This window comes from Falco cherrug, chromosome 15 (genome assembly GCF_023634085.1).
Source record: "Falco cherrug isolate bFalChe1 chromosome 15, bFalChe1.pri, whole genome shotgun sequence".
NCBI classification, from domain to species: Eukaryota; Metazoa; Chordata; class Aves; order Falconiformes; family Falconidae; genus Falco; species Falco cherrug.
Genome location: NC_073711.1, coordinates 13,575,662 through 13,600,204, shown reverse-complemented (window position 1 = coordinate 13,600,204; position 24,543 = coordinate 13,575,662). Strand labels below are relative to the sequence as shown.

Here is a 24,543-nt window from a genome sequence, read left to right as displayed (position 1 = left end):
TCAACAAGTGGCTGCCCTGCCGGTACCGGCGCCGCGATGGTGCCCGGTGCCCAGCGCTCCGGCCGGGCGGCTCCCTCCCTCCCTCGCTCCCTCCCCGCCGCGGGCGGGGCGGCCCTGCCCGGCGCACCACGGGGGCTGTGACCCGAGGACCGGGTGCCCCCCGGTTGCGCCCCCTCCCCGGGCTGCGGGGCATGACGTCGTGCCCCCGTGGCTCGGAGCGGGTGGCCGTGGGATGCTGTGCTTGCAGCACCCTCGGGTGCTGGCGGGAGGGCAGGTACGGGGGTGTCGGCCCAGCGAGGGAGCACCTCCCGTAAGCGGGACTTGCACCTTGAGGCATGGTGTGATCGGCCGTGGACACCACATGCTCTTTCTTGGGTGCTGCAAGGAGGGTGCTCCAGTCTCTGCCCTGTGCTGGAGGCGCAGCAGGTCCGTGGGTCGGGTGGTCCAGGGCCAGCCGTCTCCTACTCTAGCTGGCTGTCACCCAGGGTTGGTGGCACGGGTGGCACGCTGCTCCTTCTGTGCAGCCTGGGGTGGGGTGTTCGCACCAGGCTCACGGTCTTTGTGTCCTGGTGTGGTGGCCCAGCCCTGGTTCTCCACCTGCTTTAGCTTCTGCTGATAAGGTCAGGAATTGACCAGGCAAAGATGACTCAACCCTGCTTACGGGATGCCTGGGCAGTGTCTGCAGCCACTGTCTGATCTTGCAGAAGGAAGCCCTTAGTGATAACACAGGACTGGGGTGCCCATAAAGCCTAATAAATCTGGAGCTTGGGCAAGTCTCTGCTTTTCCTGGAGCCGGCAGGAGCCCAGCTCTGAGCAGAAGCTAGTTATGCTTTCCCAGGCTCCTTCCTCTGTTCTGCTCCCGAAAATGAGTCAGGGTGGAACGGTGACACCGGCAGAACCCCCTTCCCCTTCTGGTTGAGGAGCTGGGACAGCAGGTGGCATGCATCCTAGCAGACATAGGCCCCCTTGTTCCATGACCTGAATTCCCTGCTGAAAGCCCTGGGATGAGCAGGGTCATCCTTTCTGCATGAGTTCCTGGGTTAAGAGATGAGTCCTCAACAGTGGCGGGACAGCTTCCCCGCCTCCTCACACAGACGCTCTTTGTCTGCCGGCTGCCTGGCTGACAAAGGGAAATATTCACTGATAGGGATGGGATGGGCTCAAGGTCCACAGGAGCTTCCCACCTGCTTGAGAGATGGGTCACATCTGGGGCTGGAGCTGGACTGGCAGCCCTGGGAGTCAGCCCAGAGAAGCATGGAAGTGTCCTGGCACAGAGAGATCACAGCTCCACTATTTTATGTCCAAGGTTGTCTCACGGCTGTGGTGAGCCCAGTCTTTAACCAAAACACTGCTTCATGGCAGCCTCCAGCTCCCCTTCTGGCCAGCATCCCTCCTACCCTGACCCCAAGACATCATGTTCCTTTCCCACTGTGTCTCCTGCTGACCCAAGGCTGCTTGCTGCGTGGAGCAATTCTTACACTTCACCCTATAGAAACCCAGGTTTTGACATACACGTAGCAGAACTGTTGGCAATATCTTGGGCTAGGGGAGTGGGGCCATGCTCAGCTTTGCTGCAGCCGTCTGGCCCTGCATGGGAGACTGCAACCCACAGCCCTCTCCAACCAAGACGTGTCCAGCAGACACAACCACCTCCCATCTAGCCGCTGCCCAGCTCTCTGCCATGGTCCCTCACAGCAAGGTTAGCTCTTCCAGGTATGTGTAAAGAGGCTGCTTTTGTGGCTGTCTGACTCTTAAAAATCCAGAGCTGGAAGGCAACTTGAGTATCCAGATGAACCCTTTGCACCACTCCAAGGCTGTACTCAAGCTTTCCCTGATGATGTCTGTTCACCCTTCAGCGTTAATGCCTTGTTACTCCTGTATCATCTCTGCAGACACTGAACGAGCAGTGGAAATTCTGACCAGATACCAAAGCACCCTGCGGTCCCCAGAGGAGCAGGAGCTAAAAGCCTCCATTGGAAAAGTCTCGCACATCTTCCAAAGTGAACTCTTCCAGGCTCTGCTGGGTAAGCCCCTGCCTTGTGATCCCTGGGGCTTTGTGGTCAGTGGGCTCTCCTGGGGGGCCTGATCCTGCACAGGTGCCTGGTACTGACCAGGCATCCGTATGAACACATGGGTGTCTATAATGCCAGCAAGCTGGGCTGTCTTTCCCTCCAGGGCTTGGGCTGGAGATACTGGGGATCCAGGCTGCAGTAGCTGGGTGGTTGTGTTGTGAACAGGATTCCTCAGTAGAGCAATTGTGGACAAGGGGTAAAGCCACCTTCATCAGGCCATGCCAGATCTACCCAGCACCCGCTAAAGGATCTGCAGTGCTGCGAGCACCCTCTGCGCAGTGCAGGTGTGGGGTGTCTGCAGCCACTACTGGATTTCCAGCTTTGCTGCCGTACCAAGGGCATCCCGCAGCAGGGCCTTGCTCCTCCCTGCAGCCCTCAGCTTCATCATGACCTGTTACTTTCTCTTCTTGCTGCTGACCTGAGGGGAAACTAAATTTTTCTGTCTTTGAGAGAGAATTGATGCATACCCAGCTCCTTTTGGGGTATCCTGGTTTTTCTGGCACTTAGACCTACAAGCACTTGCGAGTAACACACTATGCAAGTGGCTCCATTTCACCCAAGAAACAGACTTGGCAGCGAGGCTCGTCTTGGGGTTGAGCACCAGAAAATGCCATTTTGAATGCATTTGAAAACACACTTTCTTTGCAAAGTATGTTTTTTCAGAAAAATTCAATGGTTTTGGACTCTGAAGTTGCTTGGCTCCATTCCCTGCCAGAGCAGACCAGATCCTGGCTGTGTGGGTTCACTTAGGGCGCTGATTTTGGAGGTAATCCCAGAGAACCATTTGCAGAAGCTGCAGTGTGCTGAGAGGGGCACGAGCTCCTGCTCAGCTCCTCTCCTTTAAGTCCTGTTTGCTGTGGTCCTCGGGGAAGTGTGCATAGCCCTGGCAGTTTCTGTTCCCAGGTCTCATGGGAGAGAAGCTTGAGTTCCTGCTGGGAGGGAAGGGAAAGCACCCCAGAAGCTCTGCACCCCAGGGGAGGACCTCGGCCTTGGAATGCAGAGGTCCATGTGTGGTCTGTGCCTCGTTCTCAGTGCATCTTGACCCAAGGCGCGCGCTCTCTCTCTCTCTTTCCAATACCAGGAAACCCTGGCATTCCCCCTCACCATCACTCTCCACTTGGCAGCTCTTGCCTTTTCCTCACACCCCTACAGCCAGGGACCCATCTCCGTGCCCTCAAGTTGCCAGCAGCTCCTCTGTGCTTCAGGTTATCCATTGAAAATGAAATACAATCATGCCCTGAGCGATTTTATTCTCTCCTTTCCTTGTTCTTGCTGTTGGAGCATCACCTGGAGGCTTTCAGCCCGAGTGCATCTTTGTGCAGGGCTCATGCTAGGACGTCTGTGCCATTGGCAGCAGAGACAGCCAGCAAGGGAGGGCTCCCTGGGGCAGTGGACTCCTCTGTTGAAGAGACCAGCATGCAGCTCCTTTCTCGCCTCTTCATTTATACAACTCTCTCTCAAGATGGACCACACTGGAGGCAGTGGTCCCCAGCAGGGCTGTGATCGCCTTGGCAAACCTGACATGAGCCCAACACCCCTGGCTGCTTTTGTGTGCTCCCCCAGCCCTCCCCAGGGCTGTGTGAAGGCAGCAAAGCAGCTTTCCCAAAGCCCGGGGCTGTTCATATTAGTGCAAAAGTGTTGCAGAGAGTGTAGCTGGAGAGAGCACATCTGCGTGCACGCCAGGCTGGCTGCAGTTTGCACGCTGGCACGCAGATGCTGCACAGACTTCCCAGCTCCCTGCTGTAAGCCGTCTGTCTTGGTGTCCTGTCAATGCTGGCACGAGGGAGTGTCACTTGATTGCTGGTGACCTTTTCAACTGGTTTAACAGGATATTAGGTCCCCGTGCCAGAGCGAGCTTTCTCTAGATGTGTTTACCTAACTAGGAATTTGCATCAATTACTTCCGCCCCCTCCTCCCCCTCCCCGGATAATGGGTTTGTGAATTCCCTGCATGGACACGTGTGATGCTGTGTCCAGCTGCGTGCTCGCTGTGCCCGTACACGGCCAGCACACACCGGGGTCACTTAGTGTCCACAGTCTGGACCCGGTGGAGCACAGTGACAGCTCTGGGAGGGTGGCAGAGCATTTCTATTTTATTTGTTTTTCACCCCCCCATTTTCTCACTGGGCTGCTGTGTCCCTGTCTGAAGTTTGCTCGGAGTCATGATGCTGGCTCAGAGTTTATCCAAGGGAAGAGGATTTGCAGGGGAGCTACTGCAGGTACACCTCCCTGCATAGAAGCTTCCATGCCATGCCAGATGCTTCTAGCTCTGGAGACGTCTCAGTCTGCAGAGGTCCCTCCTCTTGCAGTCTTTCAGCAATATGGGCCTGATTTTCCTGCTTTTTTTCAACCCCTGGGGAACACGAATGTATGAGCATGGTACATCCTTGTCCTCAGATTGCATGTTCCTACGGGTAATGGTCTCCTAAGACACGCATTGGCTGGCTCGAGTTTGAACACCAGAATGCATTATGCTGTAGTAGAGCTACCAGAAGTGCCAAACATGGAGTTTTCCAAGTTGGTGCACATGAAAAATGCCAGGGATATGGCATTTCTGTACCCTTTTTATTAAGAATAAGCTGGTTTGTGGACTCTAGAAGCCCCAGTTTGCCCAGCTCCAGGCGAGGATCTGCTGGGATGTTTGGATAAAACCTGCGTGGTGTCCAGGGCTGGATGTCTCTGTCACCATGAATGTGCCCAGTGTTGCTCTGCACATGCACAACTTTCTGCCAGACTCCTCTGAGCACAGCACAGCCCCTTAAATCCTTGTGGTCATCGTGCCAGACCCAGCTCCCTCTCCCAGGAGCTGCCCGTGCCCCGGGGCACACTGACTCTGCCAGGGTGGCTTCTGCCCCAGCAGGTGCCACAGCAGCTGGCTCGGTGCGGCACAGCGATGCGGGAGCTGCTCTGCGCTGGAATGCGCCAACCCTTGCTCCGCACAAAAGAAATTCCTTGGCTCGAAGAGGGAAAACAGGCTGTGCTGGCTCCCTCTCCCTGGCCCCTCTCCCTGCGACTGAGGCTGTGGAGCCAAGCGCATGACTTGCAGGGAAACGGCCCAGCCAAAGGGCGCTTGAGGAGCCTGGGCTGGGGGATGCTGTGGCTGTGGGGATGGGGCGACTGTGGCCCCGCTTTCCCTCTGATCCCTGGAGCCCCTCAGGGTGACGTCGGCCTCCTCTGGTGCCGCTAGGGAGGACAGGGCTCGCACGCAGAAGCAGCTCCCTGACCTTTCCTTCCTGGAGCCGGGGCTGAAAGGGGCCGTTGTGCCCTTTGCAGCGGGCAGATCTGGGCGGACAGGCAGGGTCTGTGTGCGCTCAGCCATCCCGGCTGCCAGCAGCCCAAAGGGCAGCGCTCCTCCCGAAAGCCCTCTGGGGCTCAGCTCCTCTCCTGTGCCTGAGCAGAGGCTGGCGCAGACCCCAATGAGGTCCTGTCAGCTGCTCGGGCCCCCAGCCTTCCCCTGTGGGTCCTTTTACCCCAAAAAAGGTTCCTCACAGTGCTTCTCTGGGTGCAGAACTCCAGCAGGGAGCTCGGCTCGCCAGCAGCGCTGCTAGATATGGTAGTCATGGCTTCCCTGGGTGGCTGCAGGAGCCAGGATGGAAAACTGGAGGAATCTGGAGGATTCCCAGCCCTGAAGACTCCTCCTTTTGCAAATTAGCCCATAGCCAAGGATGGAAACTCATAGCTGGATTGAAAGCTCTGCTGTGGCAGCCATAGGTGTGGATCCTCCCTACAGTAGTGGGGCCACAGCTGGGAGGCTGGTGCAAGGCTGAAGTTTCTGCTTGGGGTAAATCTGCAGTGATGCAGCTGATGACAGCGCATGTTGACATATCAGAAATATCATCTTCTGGAAGTTCGCGTGCCGGGTGTCATAAGGGCTCTGCATTGCCACTCGGATGCTGGTGCTATAGAAATATTTAATGACGTTTATTTGACATACTGACCCCAGGAGGAAATTGCTAGACAAATTCTAATCTCTGTAAATCTTGAGTTACTCTTCCTTATTAGATCTAGAGTGGATACGCTGTCACCAAACAGAAATCGAGCTGTAAGACAGAACATGCAGCATCATCTTTTGCTACCACAACGTTGTCTTACTGAGGTTTTTCAGGTAGTGCACAGGTGAGGCAGACTTGTGTGCAGCTTGTGATGCCCATAAGAAATGAAGGAAACCAGCATACATGTTAAATTATCTTTAACGCCATGTGCACGTGTGTCTTAAAATGTACTGCTGTCACAGCAGCGCCCTTGACTGCCTGAACCCAGCCCCCTGATCCTGAAATTCGTCTGGTCCCTGGTGCCAGCGGTGATTCCCTCTCCTGGCAAGCATCTAAAATGGGCTGAGGGTTTAAGAGGTGGAGAGTGGCTGCTTCAGAGGACAAGCTTCCCGCTCCACGGGAAGCAGCCAGCTTGGCTGCCCAAGGCTGTGTTCCTGCAGCAGATGGGTGACAAACAGGGACGCCAGCAGTGGTGCACCCCCACGATGGGGCTGTTCAAATCCTGTTTTCATTTTTGCAAAGTTTTGTGCATTCCAAGCATAATCCATGCAGCCAGGAGCCCCTGCTATCCTGTTATGCAATGACTATTTTTGTAACCAGAAGGAGAGATGTTTTTGCATGAAAACAAAGTCCTGTTTGTCTGGCTGTGCAATGACTGCTTGCTGTGACCTCATGTCTGATTTGGGAGGGCTGCAGGGGCTGCCAGCAGCGTGCTCAGCACCCAGGGGCTGCGGAGGGGATTCCCCAGGCACTGTGGGTGGATCTGGGGACTCCCACTCCTCCCGTCATTGCTGGCTGCCCCATGTCTGCTAGGGCACAGGACAGAGCCTGACAAAGATGCAGCACGAAGCAGCAGCTGCAAAAGTGGCATCGAAGCCAGGCAGTGGGATGGTGCTCCCTGGACTGGGGTGGCCACACAGCCTGTTGGGCTCCCCACGAGCCCAAAGCTACTCTGCTGGCAGCTGAGATTTATAGCAGCTTTTTCCCTGAAGCTGGGAGGTCACCAGGCAGCCCCTAGGAGCTGGATGATGAGGGTCAATACTGTTCCCCATCCCATCTGCAACATAGGTGTGCTGCTCTGGTGCATGGGCATGTGGTTAAGCATAGGGAGAGGGTGAGGACTTGCATCTGGGGGTGCAATCCTGCTTTGTGGAAGCATCCCTGGGAAATAACCTCGGACAATGCTCAGCACATCCCTGCTTACACTGCCCCACATTGACCTGATTTCTTTTGAAAATCTTTATAGTGTGCTTTTAATACTCCATGGTGCCTTGGTGTGGCATAGTTTCAGGTGAGAAATTGCACACTGAAGGGGCTGATGGAGCCACTTCATCCCTGAGCTCCCAGGAAGTGCTGGGAGAACGGCTACAGCCTCCTCGAGCTGAGACCCACCGCTTGCCCTTGGAGTCACTCGCAGAAGAGGGACTCTTCAGCCTCTTCTGCAATGGACGCAGATACAGAAAATGATCTCAGGTTCCTGCTGTGCTTTCCCCGCTCTGAGTGCTTATTTATGCTGCCGTGACTCTTCGACCCTGCCAGCTCTACCAGGCTTCCTGTTTCCCAGATGCTTGAAGGGATTTATTACTGTTTTATGCCTTTCGCAAGGCGTTTACCAAACTCTTTTGGCCGACCTTCTGGAGCTTTACCTTTAACCTGGCAGCATTTACCATCCTTTCTGGTTTCCTCATTTGGACACAGCCTCAGCTGATGTCTTCTTCCTTTAACAGCCTCCCTTCCCCTGCAGCCCAGCCTTGTGGTCCTCCCTTTTGCCTTTACGGTATCCTCTGGCCAGGACCTGTGCATTTGCTCTGTCTTGGTGGGTATCTCTAAATAGGCTCAGTGCCTCCCACAAATGTTTTACCCCCTTTGTTACCTCTTTCAGTTTCTTTGTTGTAGTGGGTTTGCATGGAGAGGGTTTGGTAGCGGGGGGGCTGCAGGGGCGGCTCTGTGAGAAGCTGCCAGAAGCTTCGCCCATGTCCGATGGAGCCCGTGCCAGCCGGCTCCGAGATGGACCCACCGCTGGCCCAGGCTGAGCCCAGCAGTGACGGTGGCAGCGCCTCTGGGGTAACACGGTTAAGAAGGGGGAAAAAAAAATCTGCACAACAAAATTGCAGCAGAAGAGTGAGAAGTGAGAGCAGCAGCCCTGCAGCCCCCCAGGCCAGGGCAGGAGGGGGCCGGGGGGCTCCAGGCGCTGAAGCAGAAGCTCCTGGCAGCCCGTGGGGAGCCCACCATGGGGGAGCAGACACCCCCACACACAACCTGCGGGGGGACCCCCCTGGTGCCGGGCAGTGTGAGGGGGAAGGGGCAGCAGGACAGAGTGCGATGAGCAGCCGCAGCCCCCATTCCCCATCCCTGCGCCGCTCAGGGGAGGAGGGAGAGAAATCGGGAATTAAAGTAAGCCTGGAAAGAAGGGAGGGGTGGTGGAAAAGGTGTTTCTAAGTTTTCATTTTAGTTCTCATTGTCCTACTCTGATTTGAATGGTAAGAAATTAAACTGGTTTCCCCAAGTCTGGTCTGCTTTGCTTGTGATGGTAATTGCTAAGTGATCTCCCTGCCCTTATCTCCACCCAGAGCCTCTCTTTACGATTTCTGTCCCTGTCTGGTTCAGTAGGGCAGTGACAGAACGGCTTTGGTGGGCACCTGGCATCCAGACAGGGTCAAACCACCACATTCGTAAAAAAGCTTCTGACTTTTGATGTATTCCTCTTTCTGAAACTAAACACGTCTGCACCGGGTGTATTGGCTTTTGTTGCTCCTACAGGGGTGCTGGATCTGGAGGTCCGTGTCTGACCTGGCTCTGGAGGTGAGCTAGGGGTGCTGTGGGTCAGCAGCTGCCTGACTACACAGCAGTGGGGGCTTCCTTAGGGAGAAGTGAAGCCCAGTGCAGCCGTGCTGCTCCCTACAATCCTCCACATGTGACCAGGAGAGGGTAAGATGCTCCTGGCAGGGATAGGAGAGGATGTGGGCTCCCACAGCCCCTCTGGAGCTACAACTGGGCAGCAGCTGCCATCGGGTTCCTCTGTCACCCCGTAACTGTCTCTGGAGCAGCAAGGGCTGGGATACCCCATTCTCATGCCTCTCTCCGGATTTTATTAAATCACTGTTTAGGCCTCAGCCTTCCTCCATCTCAGTGGAACTTTCTGCTCACTGTTATGTCCAGGACTGATTTCCTTCCCAAAAGCAGAACATTTAAAACGTTCAGGTCATAAATGAAAATCTGTTCCAGAGTCTTTTGGCATGTCTGCTTGGTGTATATTTCTGCCAGTGAACTAACAGTAGTGATAATCACTGGTAATGATTGTCTTGGTCTAGAGACAATTATATTTTGCTTCTTGTAGTCATTTTACGTGTAGTGAATTATTTTTACAAGTTGTACTATTTTAAAATGATTTAGTGTCTCTTCTGAGTTTCCTTTTGTTTTCATTCAAAAAAACATTCTGGAATTTATTATTAAAACAGTATGATTTACAGCAGCAGGTTCAGGTCATTGGAGCCCAGAATGGAGATACCTGGCACCTGCTTGTGGCAGTACGCAGGTAGAATTGTGCCGGGTGGGAAGAGGGAATTTACTGGGGAAGGAGCTGGAGATAACACAGCTGTAGCCGTCAGTATTAGAGCTTGTACACAGTGAGCCTACTGTCCTCATGCTGTGTGCCTTCTCTGCCTGTCCCCATGGGAGGGGAGACCCTCGATGGGCCAGGGTCGCTGGGGAGCAGCAACGGGGAGGGAAAAACCTGGCAACATCAGGGCAGGCAGGCAGGGGCTGGCTGGTACAGGAGGCTTCTCAGGGCAGAAGGGACATGGGACCACACATGGGGCTGGCACAGCCTGGAGGGGAGAGCAGGATGGGGTGGATTTCTGATTGATGTTGCTGAGCGCTGTTTGCTCTTAGTCCCCATGGAGAGTGTGGTCATTGCTCTGTGGAAATGCCCATGCCTTCCAGAGCCAGGCACCCCACTACACCTCTTGCCTTGCAGAGGGGGCACGGTGGGCAGCATGGCAAGGGTGGGGAGCCAGCAGAGCCCTGCTCCAGCCCATCACCCAGGTGCCAGCCTCTCACAGAGGGCTCAGGCTTATGATGCTCTGGAGGCAGAGCGGGTGAGCACAGATGCTGCACCCCATGCAGGATTCTGACATCGGGCTGCCTCCCCGGTCCTGTGGATGTTTCCCATGCTGTTTTGCAGATATCCATGAATTCTACGATTTCACGCTGCGCTCTGCACCCCCGCAGCCTCCCAGCCCAGGCACACATCGTGGCACAGCCAGGCAGCAGCATGCGGCCAGCGAGCCCAGCTCTGCGGTCACACTCGGAGAGCCCCAGAACCTACCTGAGGTAAGGGCTGCCCTGGCACGGTGCTGCGGGGCCAGATCCTGCACACCTTTGTGCTGAGGGGGAGGCAGGGGGGGATGGGAGGCTTCTGGCCGCTGCAGCCCAGCCAGCTCACACCCAGGGTGTTTCCATATCTCCTCTGTCATAGCTTGTCTCATTACTGAGGCAACTTCTCCGGTTCACAAGTGTTAATTGAATTACTCTTAATGCAAAGATCTTCAGCTCCAGCGCTGGTTCCTGCTCAGCTGTTGGAGCTGGATTAGTTGCTCCTGTCTGACGCTGTCTCCCACGGAGGCGTTTTGGCGCTCTGATCCAGCCACCTCGCGGGCTGCTTTTGATAAGTGAAGTAGGTTGAGTCTTTTCAAGTTTCCCTTTTCAGGATTTTCTTCCAGCTCTCAGATAACTTCTGTCTCTCTTATTTGCATTATCTTTAATTTCCAACAGCCTTTTAAAAGATAATGTACCAGGTGGGGAGGCAGGAATTGAGCAGCAGGGTCTCAGTTATCTCAAAGGCACCAAGGTAAATAAAATTGCCTCGTGCTTTTGCAGGCCCTCTTCTCACTCTCACTGCCTTGTGCCCTGTCAAGGGGATGCTGTGGGATCCCCCTGAACTGGGGATGCAGGAACATTTGTGCAAAATGCAAGAATTCAGGGATTCCTCCTTTCCGTGAAATAATCCTATCAGATAAACACCATATTTCTGCCTCACGGACTGAACTGGCTTCCCATCATATACCTGTAGGGACACCAAATCTGAGTGGCACACAGGGACGATGAAGCTGAATGATGTCTCCTAAGGAAGAACACTTTATAGGAGCTTGATGATCAGTAACAGGAGAGACAAACCTACCACAGTCAGGGCAGGAGGTAGCTGTGTCCCTCTGACTCAGGAACAGTTTTAGTCCCTTTTTTTCTTGACCCCTCTCACATTGACAGTCCCTCTAGTTAAAGGCAAACCTGCAGATCTAGTCTGTGTTTATAAGCAATTTTTTAGTGATGTTACCCCATAAGCAGTGGGAACCCCACTTCAGTTTTTGGGCTTCCCGTAGCCTTGATGCACCCCCTGGCAAGCTCTACTGGCAGCAGCCACCATTCTTTGTGGCCAGTCCAGTCCATAGGGCCCTGAGGAGATGTGACAGTCAGTAAGGACATTTACAAATCAATATGGAAACAAGTGGAGAAGCAGCTGCTGGCCTGACGCAGTGGCAGGAGGGGTGCTCCTGCTCCCTGCCCAGTGTCCTGCACGCAGGGGGGATGAGCAAAGCAGCCGATCCCAGGGCTTCCCTGCACCAAACACAGCCCAAGCCCATTGTCACCACCAAATCCCTCCTCCTTTCTCCAAAAAATGTTCTTGAGGCCTCCTATGCTGCTGAAACAGGACAGCCCAGACTCCCCTGCCCGCAAGCCCCCACTGTTGCCTGCAGTGACCCTGCTGCCCATGGGCCCAGTGCCAGGGCAGGCTGTCACAGGTGGTGGCATGCTCACCGAAGGCAGTATGAGCCCCTTGCGTGGGGGAAAGCTCATTTCGGCCCTTCCAGAAGTGATGGGGAGACATGGAGGCAGCTGGCCTGCCCCACCTGCATGAATCCCCTCTCTATTTTCAGGATCCATCCCAGGACGGTGAGCGGAGGCTTCCTGCAGGGGCTGGGGACATGCCAGGGACGCCGCCGCGGCTGGTGAGGGTGACAGCGCGGAGGACGGAGGCACCAGCCAGTGTCTGCAGCCTGGTGCTCAGCTCTCACAGCACACTGCCCCAGGTGAGCCTCCGTGCGCCCCACGCCATGTCCCACCCTGCCAGCCCAGCCAGTGGCTGGCACTGAGGGGACAGCACCGGGGCCGTGTGCCTGTAGCACTGCAGGGACGGTGCTAGGGAGGCAGTTTCCTCCCCTGGGGCTGAAAGTGTTTCCTCATGGCTACTGTGGTGATGCTCAAGCTAGAAAATCTAGCTGTCACCTGTGCCAGGGGCTGGACAACACCAAAATCATCCCCTTGCATTAGCATCTACCATGGCCCAGTGTCAGCCCTCAGGGCTTGGAGGGCAAGTGGATATGATACAGAAATAAAGAGGCTGCGTGGAGCTGGAAATCCTCCCAGCCCCATCCCTCTCACCCCCAGCACTGGCACACTCCCACATTGCAGATTTCAGTATTTTTTTCTCTGAGCTCTTAAATGGCAGGTCCATTCCTCAGCGTACCAGTAGCTTTCTGTGCTGTCTTATTTACTTGGAAACACTGTTTATTTGGATGTGCATTGTAAATCTCAGCTTCCTCCTGGTGCATTGTTTGAGCTACGCATTTGAGGGGAGTTTTAGGGGTGAGCAAATGCCAAAATGCACTTTTGGGGGGGATGAAGTGGCCAGGATGGATGGAGCTCACTGCAGATTTAAAATGATATGGAAGTGTTGTTTTCCTTGGGGTAGTTTAAAATAATGCTTGTTTGCTAAGTCAAGGTCTTCTTCCAAAATATTCTAAATACAAAAATTGCACTGCTTCTTTTCTCCTTTTTAAATGTTTCCCTTCTTATTCTGGACTGCAATAAAATGGGTAACACCCCATTTTTTTTTCCCTTGCTGTTGAATTTCTCCTTGTCCTCTTGCTACTTCTCTACATTTTCATTCACCAAATCTTTACCTGTTTTGGAAGGGCAGGGTGGTGGTTTTCTGAACACAACAGGAGGATGAGCTCGGCTGCCAGTCTCCGCTCACCAGTGGGAGGGAACCACGACCGCAGATGGGGGAGTCATAGGGCAAAACCCACGAGGGGTGAGAGCCTGATCAGTCAGGAACAGCCAGATTTTAAGGGATTTTCTTCCTAACTGTCCCAAGCTGTGGAGTGCAGCTGCTCTTGCATCCAGCCCCAAATGTCTGGCTGAGTTGGATGTCTCCTTTAGCAGCAGCCACCTAGCTTTGATTTTAAGCCTTCATGTGATGGGGAATCTGCTGTCTCCCTATCCTGGCTGGCCTGATGGTTATTTATCCTTCCCATTAAAAATCTGCACTTTACTGTTAGCCTGGATTTCTCTCGCTTTAGCTCCCAGCCCCAGGAAATTTTGCTGGCTTTGTTTGCTAGGATAAAGGACCGTGGCAATCAGAAATGTTCCCAACATGTAGGTATTTATAGATGCGTCTAAGTTCCCTCTTAACTTTCCCTTAGATAAACTAAACAGATTGGCTTCTTCACTCACTCACTGTGAGGCAGGTTGTTCCAGCCCTGAAATAATTCCTGTCATTCTTTTCTGAAGCTTTTTTTACTTTCAGCCTCCTCCTTTCTTAGCCTGTGTTGGTACGGGTCAGGAGACGGTCCTTGGTGCCAGGCACTGGTGCTTTCGGGGTCACCCATCTGTGGGGACTGCAGCTGCCAGCCTGGAGCAAGGGGTCACTGCCCGAGAGAGAGGGGGCAGTGGGGACCTGGGTGGGCAGGACAGGGCTCTAGGGGGGCTGTGCTCTGGCAGGGCTCTCATCTGCAGCCTCTTGCATCCCAGAGGATGGCCACTTCACAGCCTGGCTGCAAGCAGAGCAGGGACCTGGAGGGGAAAAAAAACTGGGATGGTAGTGTTCAGTGCTGAGCTTAGCCATGGCCACTCGGCTTTCTGTGGAGACCCAGCAAGTTTCCTGGAAACTGGGACCAAGCAGTGCTGGAGAGCTGCAGGCTCGAGCGTTGCTCCTCTGTGGCAGCCCCTGTGCTGGGATATGGGGGCCTTGACATGGTGGTAAGCCTCTTCCCCAAGATGCCATATTGATCGCTATGCACAGGCCTTGCCCCGGCAGAGCAGGAGCAATCCCAGCACTCCCCCGTGTCAGCAATCCGGACCATGACACAGGATCAGCTGTGCCTGGGGGCAGGCTGTGCGTGGTACCACAGTGTGGGCCCTTCTTTGCATCCCTCACTTCTGCTTGAAGGCACTGAGGACACCTCAGCACCTGCCCAGCATCACCTCCCATGTTGGCTGTCAACAGCCCCAGCGTGCAGGACAGCGCCGGGGCTGGATAACACCTACATATCCAGCTCCTGCCCACCTCCACAGTGACTTCTTGCTCCCCGGCCTTTGGTGCCTGCTTTTTGTCACGGGCATTTCTGAAGTGGGTTTCAGGAAAACACTTGAGATGGCAAATGGCACTTGGAAGAACTAGGGAAGGTTTTATAATAGGTGATATTTAACGCTAGGGCAGGAGGGCACCAGCTGCAGGGCGGAGCAGCTTCCCCCAGCAACCGGGGCTTTAGCTGACACCGTGCCACTGATAAAGGGCAAGATGATGAACTGGCTTGTCCTGCCTGAAGTAAGTGCAATTCTCTCATCAATCAGCATCCATCAGCGTAAATAAGTTTTCTGTTGTCCTGGCATTGTCCTCTCCCCTACCTGCAGCTCTCCCCAGTGGTGATAGCAGAGCAAAAGCCACCATAACCTGCTTTAGCCAGGAAGACACATGAGAAATAAATTGCCTCTCTGCACAAATGGTTCCAGGAACAGGAAATTTTCTGTCTGCTGGCTAGGATGTGTGCACACTCCAACTAGCCCTGCACTGTGCAAATGGCTGCTGCAACGGAAGTGGGACCGGTAAATACAGCAGCAATATGTGCTTCCTGATGGCAAGGATTAGTGGGCTGAAACCATCCCTCTATGGGAAAGTGGATGTTCAGCCTTCAACAGGGCAAAAGCAAAGGGACTCAGCCAGCTGAAATGCCCTGTTGAGGCAGTCAGAGGCACAATCCTGCCTGAGCTCTGCTGTCTGTGGGGTTATATTTGATGAATCCTCCATTTCAACCTTTCCCCAAGCCCCATGGTTGCATTAGCAGGGCTGCTCAGAGCTTGTGTGCATCTGCAGCACGAAGACCCATGAGGATGCTCCTGTGGCCAGTGCCACTCACCTGCACTCACAGGCTGGCAGGAAGGCTGCTTCTCTCAGGAAACGCTGTTCTCATCCTCCTCGTGGGGAGCAGAGAGCAGCCAGCTGTGAAGACAAATGAAAGAGGAACAATGTCGCTGATGAGGAGAAACTCCGCGTCTGCAAGGGAGCTCTGCTCTTCCCCTGCCATCCTCTCCTGCCTCCCAGTGTGGCTCTGCAGCCACTCTGACTTCATGCCTGTCATCATGCCAGTGCCGTGCCACCCCTCCCACGGTCGCCTACCCGTGCATCCCTCCTGCCTGCCAAGGGTTTCATTGCCCGATGCCAACACCACACCACAGCTCTGTCCTTGCTCAGCCCAACAGCTGACACTGAGCAATGGCAGGTCTTAACACGATGGAGAGAGCGAGTGAGACTGCTTCAGAGGACAGACATTCCGTGCATGCTCCGAAATTACCTGTGAATGGGAAACCTCACTGGTGGGGGTGCTGCCACTCCCACAGGCTGTGGATGCAAGGATGCTACTAAGCATGCCCACCTTGTGCCAGGTGCCAGCTGTGCTTTAGCCCTGCTGGGCTGAGGCCAAAAACGTCCCCTTCCCTCCTTGCATGCCAGGGAGGGGACAGCCTAGCTCTGCAGAAACACCCTGGCAGGGTGTTAGAAGCTCTCCCTGCTGCACCTGCTGCTGAAGAAGATGCATCTGTCTGCCCTATAACCCACAGCTCAAGTGCCAAAAAGGTTTGTGGAGCTCCCCAGGGGATTAGGCTGAGAAAGGCAGGCTGTGCCGCCAGCGTGGCGACCGGCTGTCTGCTTCCTCTGTCCTTCCCTCAAGTGCTTTTTCCTTTTTCCCGATTTGCCTTTGGCCAAAGAGAAGGGCGTTACCGTACTCTGTGCCTTTTCCTGGCAGGAGCAGTTCTGGGCATTCGCAGCAGGTCAGGATGAGACCAGCATGTGGCAGATGCTGTGGCTGCAGAAATGCACACTGTCATCTACCCCCTTCCCCCTGCCCTGGCTGCAGCTCTACCGCTCTTCATTTTTTCTGCAAGGTGTGTGAGAGGGGAAGCACCAAGTAGCTGTTTGCTATCGCAAGGAACATCAGGGAAATTAAGCAGGTCCCTGATGCAGGTGAATGTCTGACAATGCATGCAGCCCCCCCTGAGAAGCCCCCTGTGCTTGGTTGTACTTACCCTGCTGTCCCCACCATCCCGTGTCCTCTCCATAGGCTGGCTGGGCAGGCAGCTGAAGCCATTGCTGCAGGCCAAGCTGGCCACTGCTTTATCTCAGCTCAAGCCCAGCAGCATCAGCCCTGTGACCCCAAAATCCTGGGAAGTGGCTAATGCTCAAGCAATGGGAGCAGAGGAGCAACCATCTCCAGGAGGGGCCCCCCTCCCTATTGCATCCCCATGCATCTTTGAGAGCATGTTTAATTTTAGGGGAAGCAGAGAAGAAAAGCAGCAACCCACAGCCCAGAGGCCCCAGCTGCTGCCCTAGTGTCACTTGAGCCACTTTGTGCCTGGAGGTTACTTCAGAGCTCTGCATTCAGATGCTCTCCAGCAGTTTTGTAATGCGACATTGCAGACACAGGCTCAAAAGCTGAAGTGCTGAAGCCAAGAGGATGTCTGTCTGCAGTAACACGCTCAGACTGAACCATACCTCAGCCCTGCATAGCACAGACACCTGGCCGGGTGGTTGGCTACCTGTGTCCCAAGGATGCTGCTGCTCAAAGGGGGGTCAGCATAGGCTGTGTCAGTAAGAACTGTCACTTCAGTGGACGTTTTGGGGTTGAATGGCCTCAGCTTTACTAGAGGCTTTTGCTATTCCTGCTGCAGACATAAATAAGGAGATGCTTAGACCTCAGTTCTCTCAGCTCAATATACAGCTTCAGCAAAGGACGGAGAAGTCAGTAGAGCCACCAAGCTGTCAAACCAAAGGCTCATGCGTGGGTGACTTTCTGTCTAAAACCAGCAGCAAAAGGAAGATCCTTGGCAGACCGCAAGGCTTTTCTGGCTGTGCAGCATGGAAAACCCTTGCCAGACATAGGGCTGTTGGTCTGTCCATTCATCCAAGTCATTATCATGGTTTTGAGGTTATTTTGTGATAGTGCGAGTGCATGCTGCACTCCCCGTGCAGTGGCGGAATGGGGACAGTGAGGAGGAAGCTTTGGGGAGCATCCCACAGATGGCCATGCTCCAGAGACATCCAGATGAGCCTGGAGTCTATCCATCCTCCCACCAGACTCATGCTGCAGCTTCATTTCCCTCCATCTAGTGCATGTGTCTGCCCGTCCCCAGGGCGGTGAAGCTGCTGGGGCAACTCACACACTGAGATACACGCCGATGGTTTTCATGCATAGCTCTGAGAGCAAGAACCGAGACCATTCACAGGCATCTCAGCAAGACAGGGACTGAACAGGGGCCAGCCCCATCAGTGCCTTGACCAGGAGCTCCATGAGCTGCTGCACTGCCACCACTGGGTCTCTGTCTGCTTTGCTATCAAGTCTCCAAAATGAGCTTGGTGCAGCCTCAGTGCAACAGCTGCACAGCAGCACCCCGGTCCTTCCTTTCCTGCTTTGCCTTGTCAGGTGACAGACCACATTCCTGCTGCAATTGAAGTGGAGCATTGGAGCTCATCTCCCATCACACCAACCAGCCAAAGGCTCTGGAAGTGCACAGCCTCCATGCTCACAGCACAGGATGTGCCACCCAAACCTCCACCCATCCATGTTCCACTCCTTCTTGCAGGGGATGCTAAGGACAATTCTCCTGGGTGCGTTTCTGCAAAACAAACAGGTTCTCCTCACTGTTTTTTAAAGGAACAAACCAAGCTTGAAGGCAGAGCCTGGCAGGCCAGCTGCTTTCTATCTGGAGCGATGGAGCTGGGGTAGCGTTGCTGCATCTTAATGGCATCGGGCTGGACGGAAATCAGGATTCTGGTGGCAAAGGCAATACCGGCACTGTTATAAATAGACCAGCCACAATAACTGCTCATGAAGGTTTTTAGTCTTTAGGATTTGGAGGATTGGTATCAAGCTATGCTGAGAGATCCATTATCCACCGCACTGACAGAAGCTAGGGGAATTGCAGGGGAAGGAGGACAGTGGATGAGTGCAGGTTTGGAAATCGTCCCTCTTGTGAAACTGAGTGTGAGCCCTTTGAAAGGTGTTCTCTGCTGCATGCTGCCTCCTCTTGCTTTGCTGTGCCTGCTCTGGGGGGTTAGACCGTGCATGGCTGTCACAGTGCAAGCGTTTCAAGCTGACCTTGTGCCCTGCTGCAGGAAGCGAGGGTTGGCTCCAGGGCATCACCTGCTGGAGCCCTGCAGCCTGTGGGTACAAAGCACCTTGCAGAAGTCTCGCTGGCATTGCACCTAAAAATTATTCCAAGTGTTGAAACTCAGGCAAAGGCCACCTGCGATTCATGGCCTAGATAGCTCTCAGGGCTGGCACCACTCAGGCACACCAGCATCTGTGCCCAAAGCACTGGCATGAAGAGCATCATGCCTGGCCTGCATCACTTGCACAGCCTCACAACCAGCTTCCCACCTGCACGTGTCCAGGAAACATGGCAATGTCCTATCAGGCTGTCCCCCCTTTTAAAGGCATATTTTTAGCCCAGATCATTTCACAGCCCGTGCCACAGCAGGCTGTGGGAGGAGCTGTGGCAGAGCAAGTGAGGGGGCACTGCTTGCGATGCAGCAGGGAGACCTACCCCGGTCCTGGAGCTGGATTCATTGCTGATGCTGGGCGCAAGCTCTGCCCACTGCTTCGTGGCACGTGCCGCACCGCTAGTTGCCCTCTGTGCAGTGGCATATTTTGCATAGCTGCATCTCATGGGGTGTTTTCACGGGGTGGGGGTTTGGAAGCTGTGGAGCTCTGCTGCTGTGGAAGCACCCCCACGTTACCACTCTGGTTCAGAAGAAGAGTGTGGTGATGAAACAGTGCTCCCAGCTGCCTGCTCTCACCACACCGTGGCTGGGTGGCGGAGCTCATGGCCTGGCTGCCTTTGGGGCAGCACTCAGCCCAGCTCCTCGCCCTGGCTCCTGGGGATGCAAAGTCCCTGGGACCCGACCATCCCACGGCCAAACCAAGTCCTGAAGCCAGGGTGAGGGAAGCAGCATCCCTCAACGTCACCGGTCACCCAGGGCTTGCGTTGCTAGTGTGTCACTCGTGAGGAACACGCGTATGGGCGTGCCTGTGCCTCGGGAGTACCGCCTCACCCCACGGCTGCGACCCAGTTCGATGGTCACCTCGGAGCTGCCCAAACGGTGGCGTCTTCTCCTGGCGTGCTGGCAGCAGAGGGGACGGGCGGGTGGCGACAGGGCGCCTTTAAGAGAGGCCCGTGAGCCGGCTGCGGCCCCGCGGCACGGGCGCTGATTGACCGAGCGGGCGGCAGGCGGGCCGGGGGCGGGGCCAGCCATTCAGAAATTTCCGAGCAGCACTTTCTCCCTTAAAGGGGACAGGGCAGTGGTGGCAGGGAGAGTCGGCGCCAGCCGGGCATTCACTCCCGCCCACCGCGGATGCCTAGGGCTTCCAGAGACAGCAGCGTTCATTTTTCTCCCCGAGGTTGGGCAGGTTCCCACACCGGGAAGTGTGTCCTGGGGCAGCACAGCCCAGACGAGGCACCAGTATCCCCACAAGCTGCTGGCTGGGGGCAGTGGGAGCTGCTGAATGGGCTTTGCTCCGTCTGGAATGGGCAGATTGGAGCAGGGCTGGCCAGGTGAAAGAGAGAAAGTGTGGACCCACAGAGCTCCCCTGCTTGCCCCCCATGCAGGGTGGGAATAATCGGGGAAAGGGCATCTCTGGGTCCTGGATGTGGGGCAAGGTTCCTCTGGGCAGGTCTGTGCTGCCCAGGGCAGCCCCAGATCTGAGCAGAGAGGTGCTGAGCCCTTGCAGCACTTTCAGGGCCACATCTTGGCTCGCTTCAAGGATGGGACTGGTTCCTGCAGGGGTGACTCCCAGTAGGGAGCCCATGAGAGCCAACTCGTGGGACTTTGTGGCCCCAAGGTCATGTCAGCTTAGGCAGAGCCAGCCAGGAGACCTCTGACAGCCTTGTACAGCACAAGGGGGGTGGGGGGTGTTGCTGCTACTAAGTCTGAGTGTGTAAGCAGACCCAGGGACAGCTTGGGACTAGTGAAAGATAGGGGGAAACAGGATGTCTAGTGGGGTCACACTAGGCACAGCAGCTGGAGATCGAGGTACAGGACAAAAAAACATCAACCTATTCTCTTAAAGACATGAGACTTCGAAAAACCTCTCTCTGACTCTGGCTTAGAGCAGTGAAGTTGTGCCCCGGTTACGTTTTCAAACTTTCCCTCTGTTCCATCAGGCTGGAAATGTCCTTTTTCCTAAAGGAAATGAGGTGCACACAAGGACTGGGCACCCATAGACCACAAGACCTGGCAGTGCTGTCATGGCCGTGCCCCCCTTGCGCCCAGGGAGGTGCCGTGGGAAGGCAGCCCACAGCCAGCCCGCACTTCAGGTGTTCCAGCACAAGGCAGAGCTGCTCTGCCGGGTGATGGGGAGAGCGGCTACAGGCATTGTGAGACTGTCAGGAAATCTATAAAGGCTGCTTCCGTTGATTGCTATTAAATAGGGCCTCCAGGCTCTCCTTTACAGACAGACAGGGAGCCTGGGCTCTGCTGTAGGGACCTGCCACAGGTCTCCATCGCTCCTCTCTCCTTGCTAGCACAGCCATGGAAGACATTTAGTTGGCCATAATTTAAATTGCAGAAAGTGGCTGGTGGTGTTTATTGAAGCCCCTCACACTGCTGCTGCCAGAAGTGAGGATATAGGAACTGCGTAGTGGCACTGGGCAACATATCAGGGATCATTAATAGAATGAAAATGGTTTTGCCCTAGAGGAGAATAATTTGTTTGGCAATTGCCCTGAGAGTGCTGAGAGCTATCGGTCCCTTGGTATGCCTGGTTATTATTATCCCAGCTGCACATTTCCCAGTGTGAATCGCTGCTGGTGGCAGGTAGGAACAGTCTCAGCAGGAGGTGTTTGTTATTCTGCCCCTTCCCACTCACCCGTGACTGCGCAAACACTTCAGTGTTCACAGGATCCACGGACCCCGTTTGCCCTCTAGCTGTGCAGCCAGCTCTGCAGAGCATCTGTTCAAGTTCCATTTGACAAGCCACAGCCACAGCAAATTCCAAATCCCTGCTGGATGGGGGTCTGTGGTAGTGCTAAGGAACCAACTGATGGTCTAGAGCCAAGTTCAGTTGGTTCCTTCCCTTTGCTACTCATCTCCCTGTGGCATGCTTCCCACCCACCCCGCCACTTACCTCCTGGTGCTCCTCAGTCCCTGTTCTCAGCTGAGTAGCTGCCGACCCTGCTGCCTCCCCTGCGCTTCAGACCTTGAGTAGCTTTTTTGCAGGTGATTGTGGTCAAGAAAGGTACCTTCCTCACACAACACTGTGTCCCCCTCCTCCTCCTGCAGCACTACAAAGGTGACACCTTCCCCATCTGCACCCAGGCTTAGCGCTAGCGCGTGACTTTGGTTCCCCTGGCAGGACGCAGCTACCACTTTGGCTAAAGGCAAGGAGCAGCATGACAGCACTTATGTGACCATCATCTCTGCAAAGAGCTGCCTTCAGCCTGCCCCATCTTCTGCTCCTAGAAAGGTTTTAGGTGCAACAAACCTCCAGCTCCTGGACCCTCATACTTGCCTTCCTTTTCCCATAGGACTTCATGTGAGAGGAAGAAAGTGACGACAGGGGCTGAAATGCCGGCAATAGCAGATAAAACCTAGCTCTGTGCTGCCTTCATGCCATGTAAATAGCACTGTCTCTGCAGATTTCTGGACGCTTTGCTGAAATTAGGACCTGAAAAAAGAGCAGCTGCAAAAGCTGAACTTAAATAAGACGGGCAGGCTTCTGGTAGGAAGAGGGTAGAGGATGACAGAGCTCTTGGTTTCCTTAAAGCACTTCCCTCCATGAAGGCTCCTGGCTGGAAATCAGTTCCCAAGTCCTATAGTTCTGTTCAATGCCCATGTGGCTGGGGCAAGATGCCCACAGCTGCCTGAAGGTGCTGGGCACTGCACCTGCCCTGCCAGATCCAGGTCTGGGCACCCCAGTGCAGGTGCCTGTGCTGGTTTTGGCTCCAGTAGGGCCACTCCCAGTAGCCAAAACTGCTACTCACTGACGCAAGCTGGAGAAGTGCAGGATGTGGATGCCCCTGGCCAGCCAGCCCTGACCTCCTCTTGGGCTCATTAATGTGTCCCAAGCCCCATGCAGTGTTAGGAAGTGTTGCAAGCAGGTGGCAGCAACCAGGTGGTTTTTTCCTTTTAATTTGGGCTAGCAGGAGGCACATGGAGCTCACTACAAATGAGTAGGAATTAACCAATTCTCGTGGCAGCTAAAATGGGACATGTAGGTTTTGAGGAGGGGAGCTGCAAGTGGGCAGGGAAGAACTTCATCAGAGATACAGTGTCTGAGGTTCAAGGCCCCTCCATTTGCAGGCAGCGATGAGGCACCAACACGTAAGAGAGCCAGGGAAAGCAGCAGCAGCTTTTAGATCGTGGAGCTGTCCCTGAGTTTGCAGGCTGGCAGGCAGAGTGGGACGGAGGCAGCGATGCTGGTGCTCCGGGGCTGGCAGAGAAGGTGTTTTCCATGTGGAGATGCCTGTTGCATGCACGACTGCCCCATCTGTGGGGCTGCTGGAGACTGAGCAGGGAGAGGACCAGACACCTTCCTTGTGGAGGACGCACTCCAGTCTGCCATGGTGGGGAAAAAAAAAATAATCAAATGCTTCTCTTAATTGTTTACTCAGCTCCTTATTAAAGCATTTTTCTCTAACAAGTCTTGTCCTTTGCTTTTGCACTTCCCCCCTAAGTGAATGCCCATGTCCCTGCCTGCCCCCACCACAGGACTGAGTGAAAGGAGATGTCTGCAGCAGGGCAGGTGCAAGCAGTTGGGGTTACAAACTGCATATGCCCTTGCCCAGTGCTCTCCTCCCACCCAAGTCAGCCGCTTCCAGGCACGGGTCTCCTGCCTGATCATGGACTCAAAGATGGCTTTGGCTGGAGGCTCACAGTAGCAGAGGGGGGCTCATTGACTGGGTGGTCAGTGGGGCTCTGCACGCTGCATCGTCCTTGCGGCCAAACCATGCCATGCTGGTAGAACTGCAATGAGAGGGAGGTTTGCAGCTGGGCTGGAGCACTAATTAGTTATGGTTTTGTTACAGGTTCTGGGCACATCTTGTTAATGAAGTGACTCAGATTTCAGAGGTGCTGCAGGGTGGGGAAATGGTGGGTAGCCAAGATGGACTTCGTGTCTTTTTGCTGTCATGCAGGAGACACTGACTGACTGCCTGTTTCTGTAAGGCTTATTGCTCTGCTTTGCTGCAGCAATCCCCTACCTTAGCTTCATCCCTGCCCCGGTCCCTCCCCTCATTCCCACCTCTGCCCCCACTGCTGCAAGATGCCCTCTTTGCCTGGGTGACGTTCCCCCAGCTCCCTGGTCCACTCTGGCTGTTGGAGGAGGTAGAGCACCTCCCCAGAGCACAAGGCTCATCAGCCCAGCATCCTCCTGCAGGGCCAGCACCGTGTGCTCTGGGAGATGGCACAAGGAGCAGCAGAAAATGTGAAGATGAGCCTAATATCTTAAAGCCTGAAGTGTAAAGTTCTCTGTTCGTGCCAGCACTGCATGCTTTCCTTCCATGCACACAAACACAGGTTTTCATTGATTAAAATAACCGAACAAGCTTGCTTTGCATGCAGGCATCCAATCCTTCCTTGCCTTAGCAAGCTCCTGGGGTCTGCAGCATCCTGTAGCACTGAGCTCTGCAGGGTAGAAGTACTTTCTTACGTGCAGCCGTTCGTCTTGCTGTGTCTCTGGGTCTTTGGGTCAGCGCCACAGTGCAGCCGGGTCCCATAACAGTGATCACCATGGGAGCCCCTGGGAGCAGCAGGGTGAGGTTTACCAGCAGAGCTGTTTCCCAGGGCTCAGCAGCAGTGCTGTGCTCAGCCACTCAAGGCCAGCGTGGTGGGGACAGACTTTCTAGACTTGCTTGTCCAGGAACATTATGACTGTCTTAAGCTTGCAGCTGGGGAAATTTCAGTGTAATGTATCTGAGCCACAACACGGCTCCATGGCATTAAGCATGGATTAGCACATGATCATGGCATCTATCCTGTGACCGAGGTAACCTGAGAGCCCAGACGCAATGAAGCGCAGGCAGTGCTGGAGAGGACAGGCTCTGCACCACATGGTGGGGGCCATGGGGCTTGGGGACAACATGGATCCTAATTATGGGGTGTCTTTTGCCCCCTCCTGTTCACCCAGAAGCAACCATTTCACTTGACTGGGA

At 54.7% G+C, this 24,543-nt stretch overlaps 1 protein-coding gene across 6 annotated transcripts in view; it reads left to right on the top strand.

The window, feature by feature from the left end:
• Positions 1-24,543, top strand: part of DLG3 (discs large MAGUK scaffold protein 3) — a 79,177-nt gene that overhangs the window by 278 nt on the left and 54,356 nt on the right. Inside the window, exons 2-4 of one of the 6 annotated variants that reach the window (XM_055727097.1) lie at positions 1,893-2,024; positions 10,247-10,395; positions 11,997-12,149. In XM_055727097.1, the coding sequence (XP_055583072.1) occupies positions 1,893-2,024; positions 10,247-10,395; positions 11,997-12,149 (434 nt within the window). Of the gene's footprint in view, positions 1-3; positions 2,025-10,246; positions 10,396-11,996; positions 12,150-24,543 lie in introns of those variants that run through there. The other 5 variants (XM_055727098.1, XM_055727095.1, XM_055727094.1 and 2 more) reach the window with 5 other exon arrangements.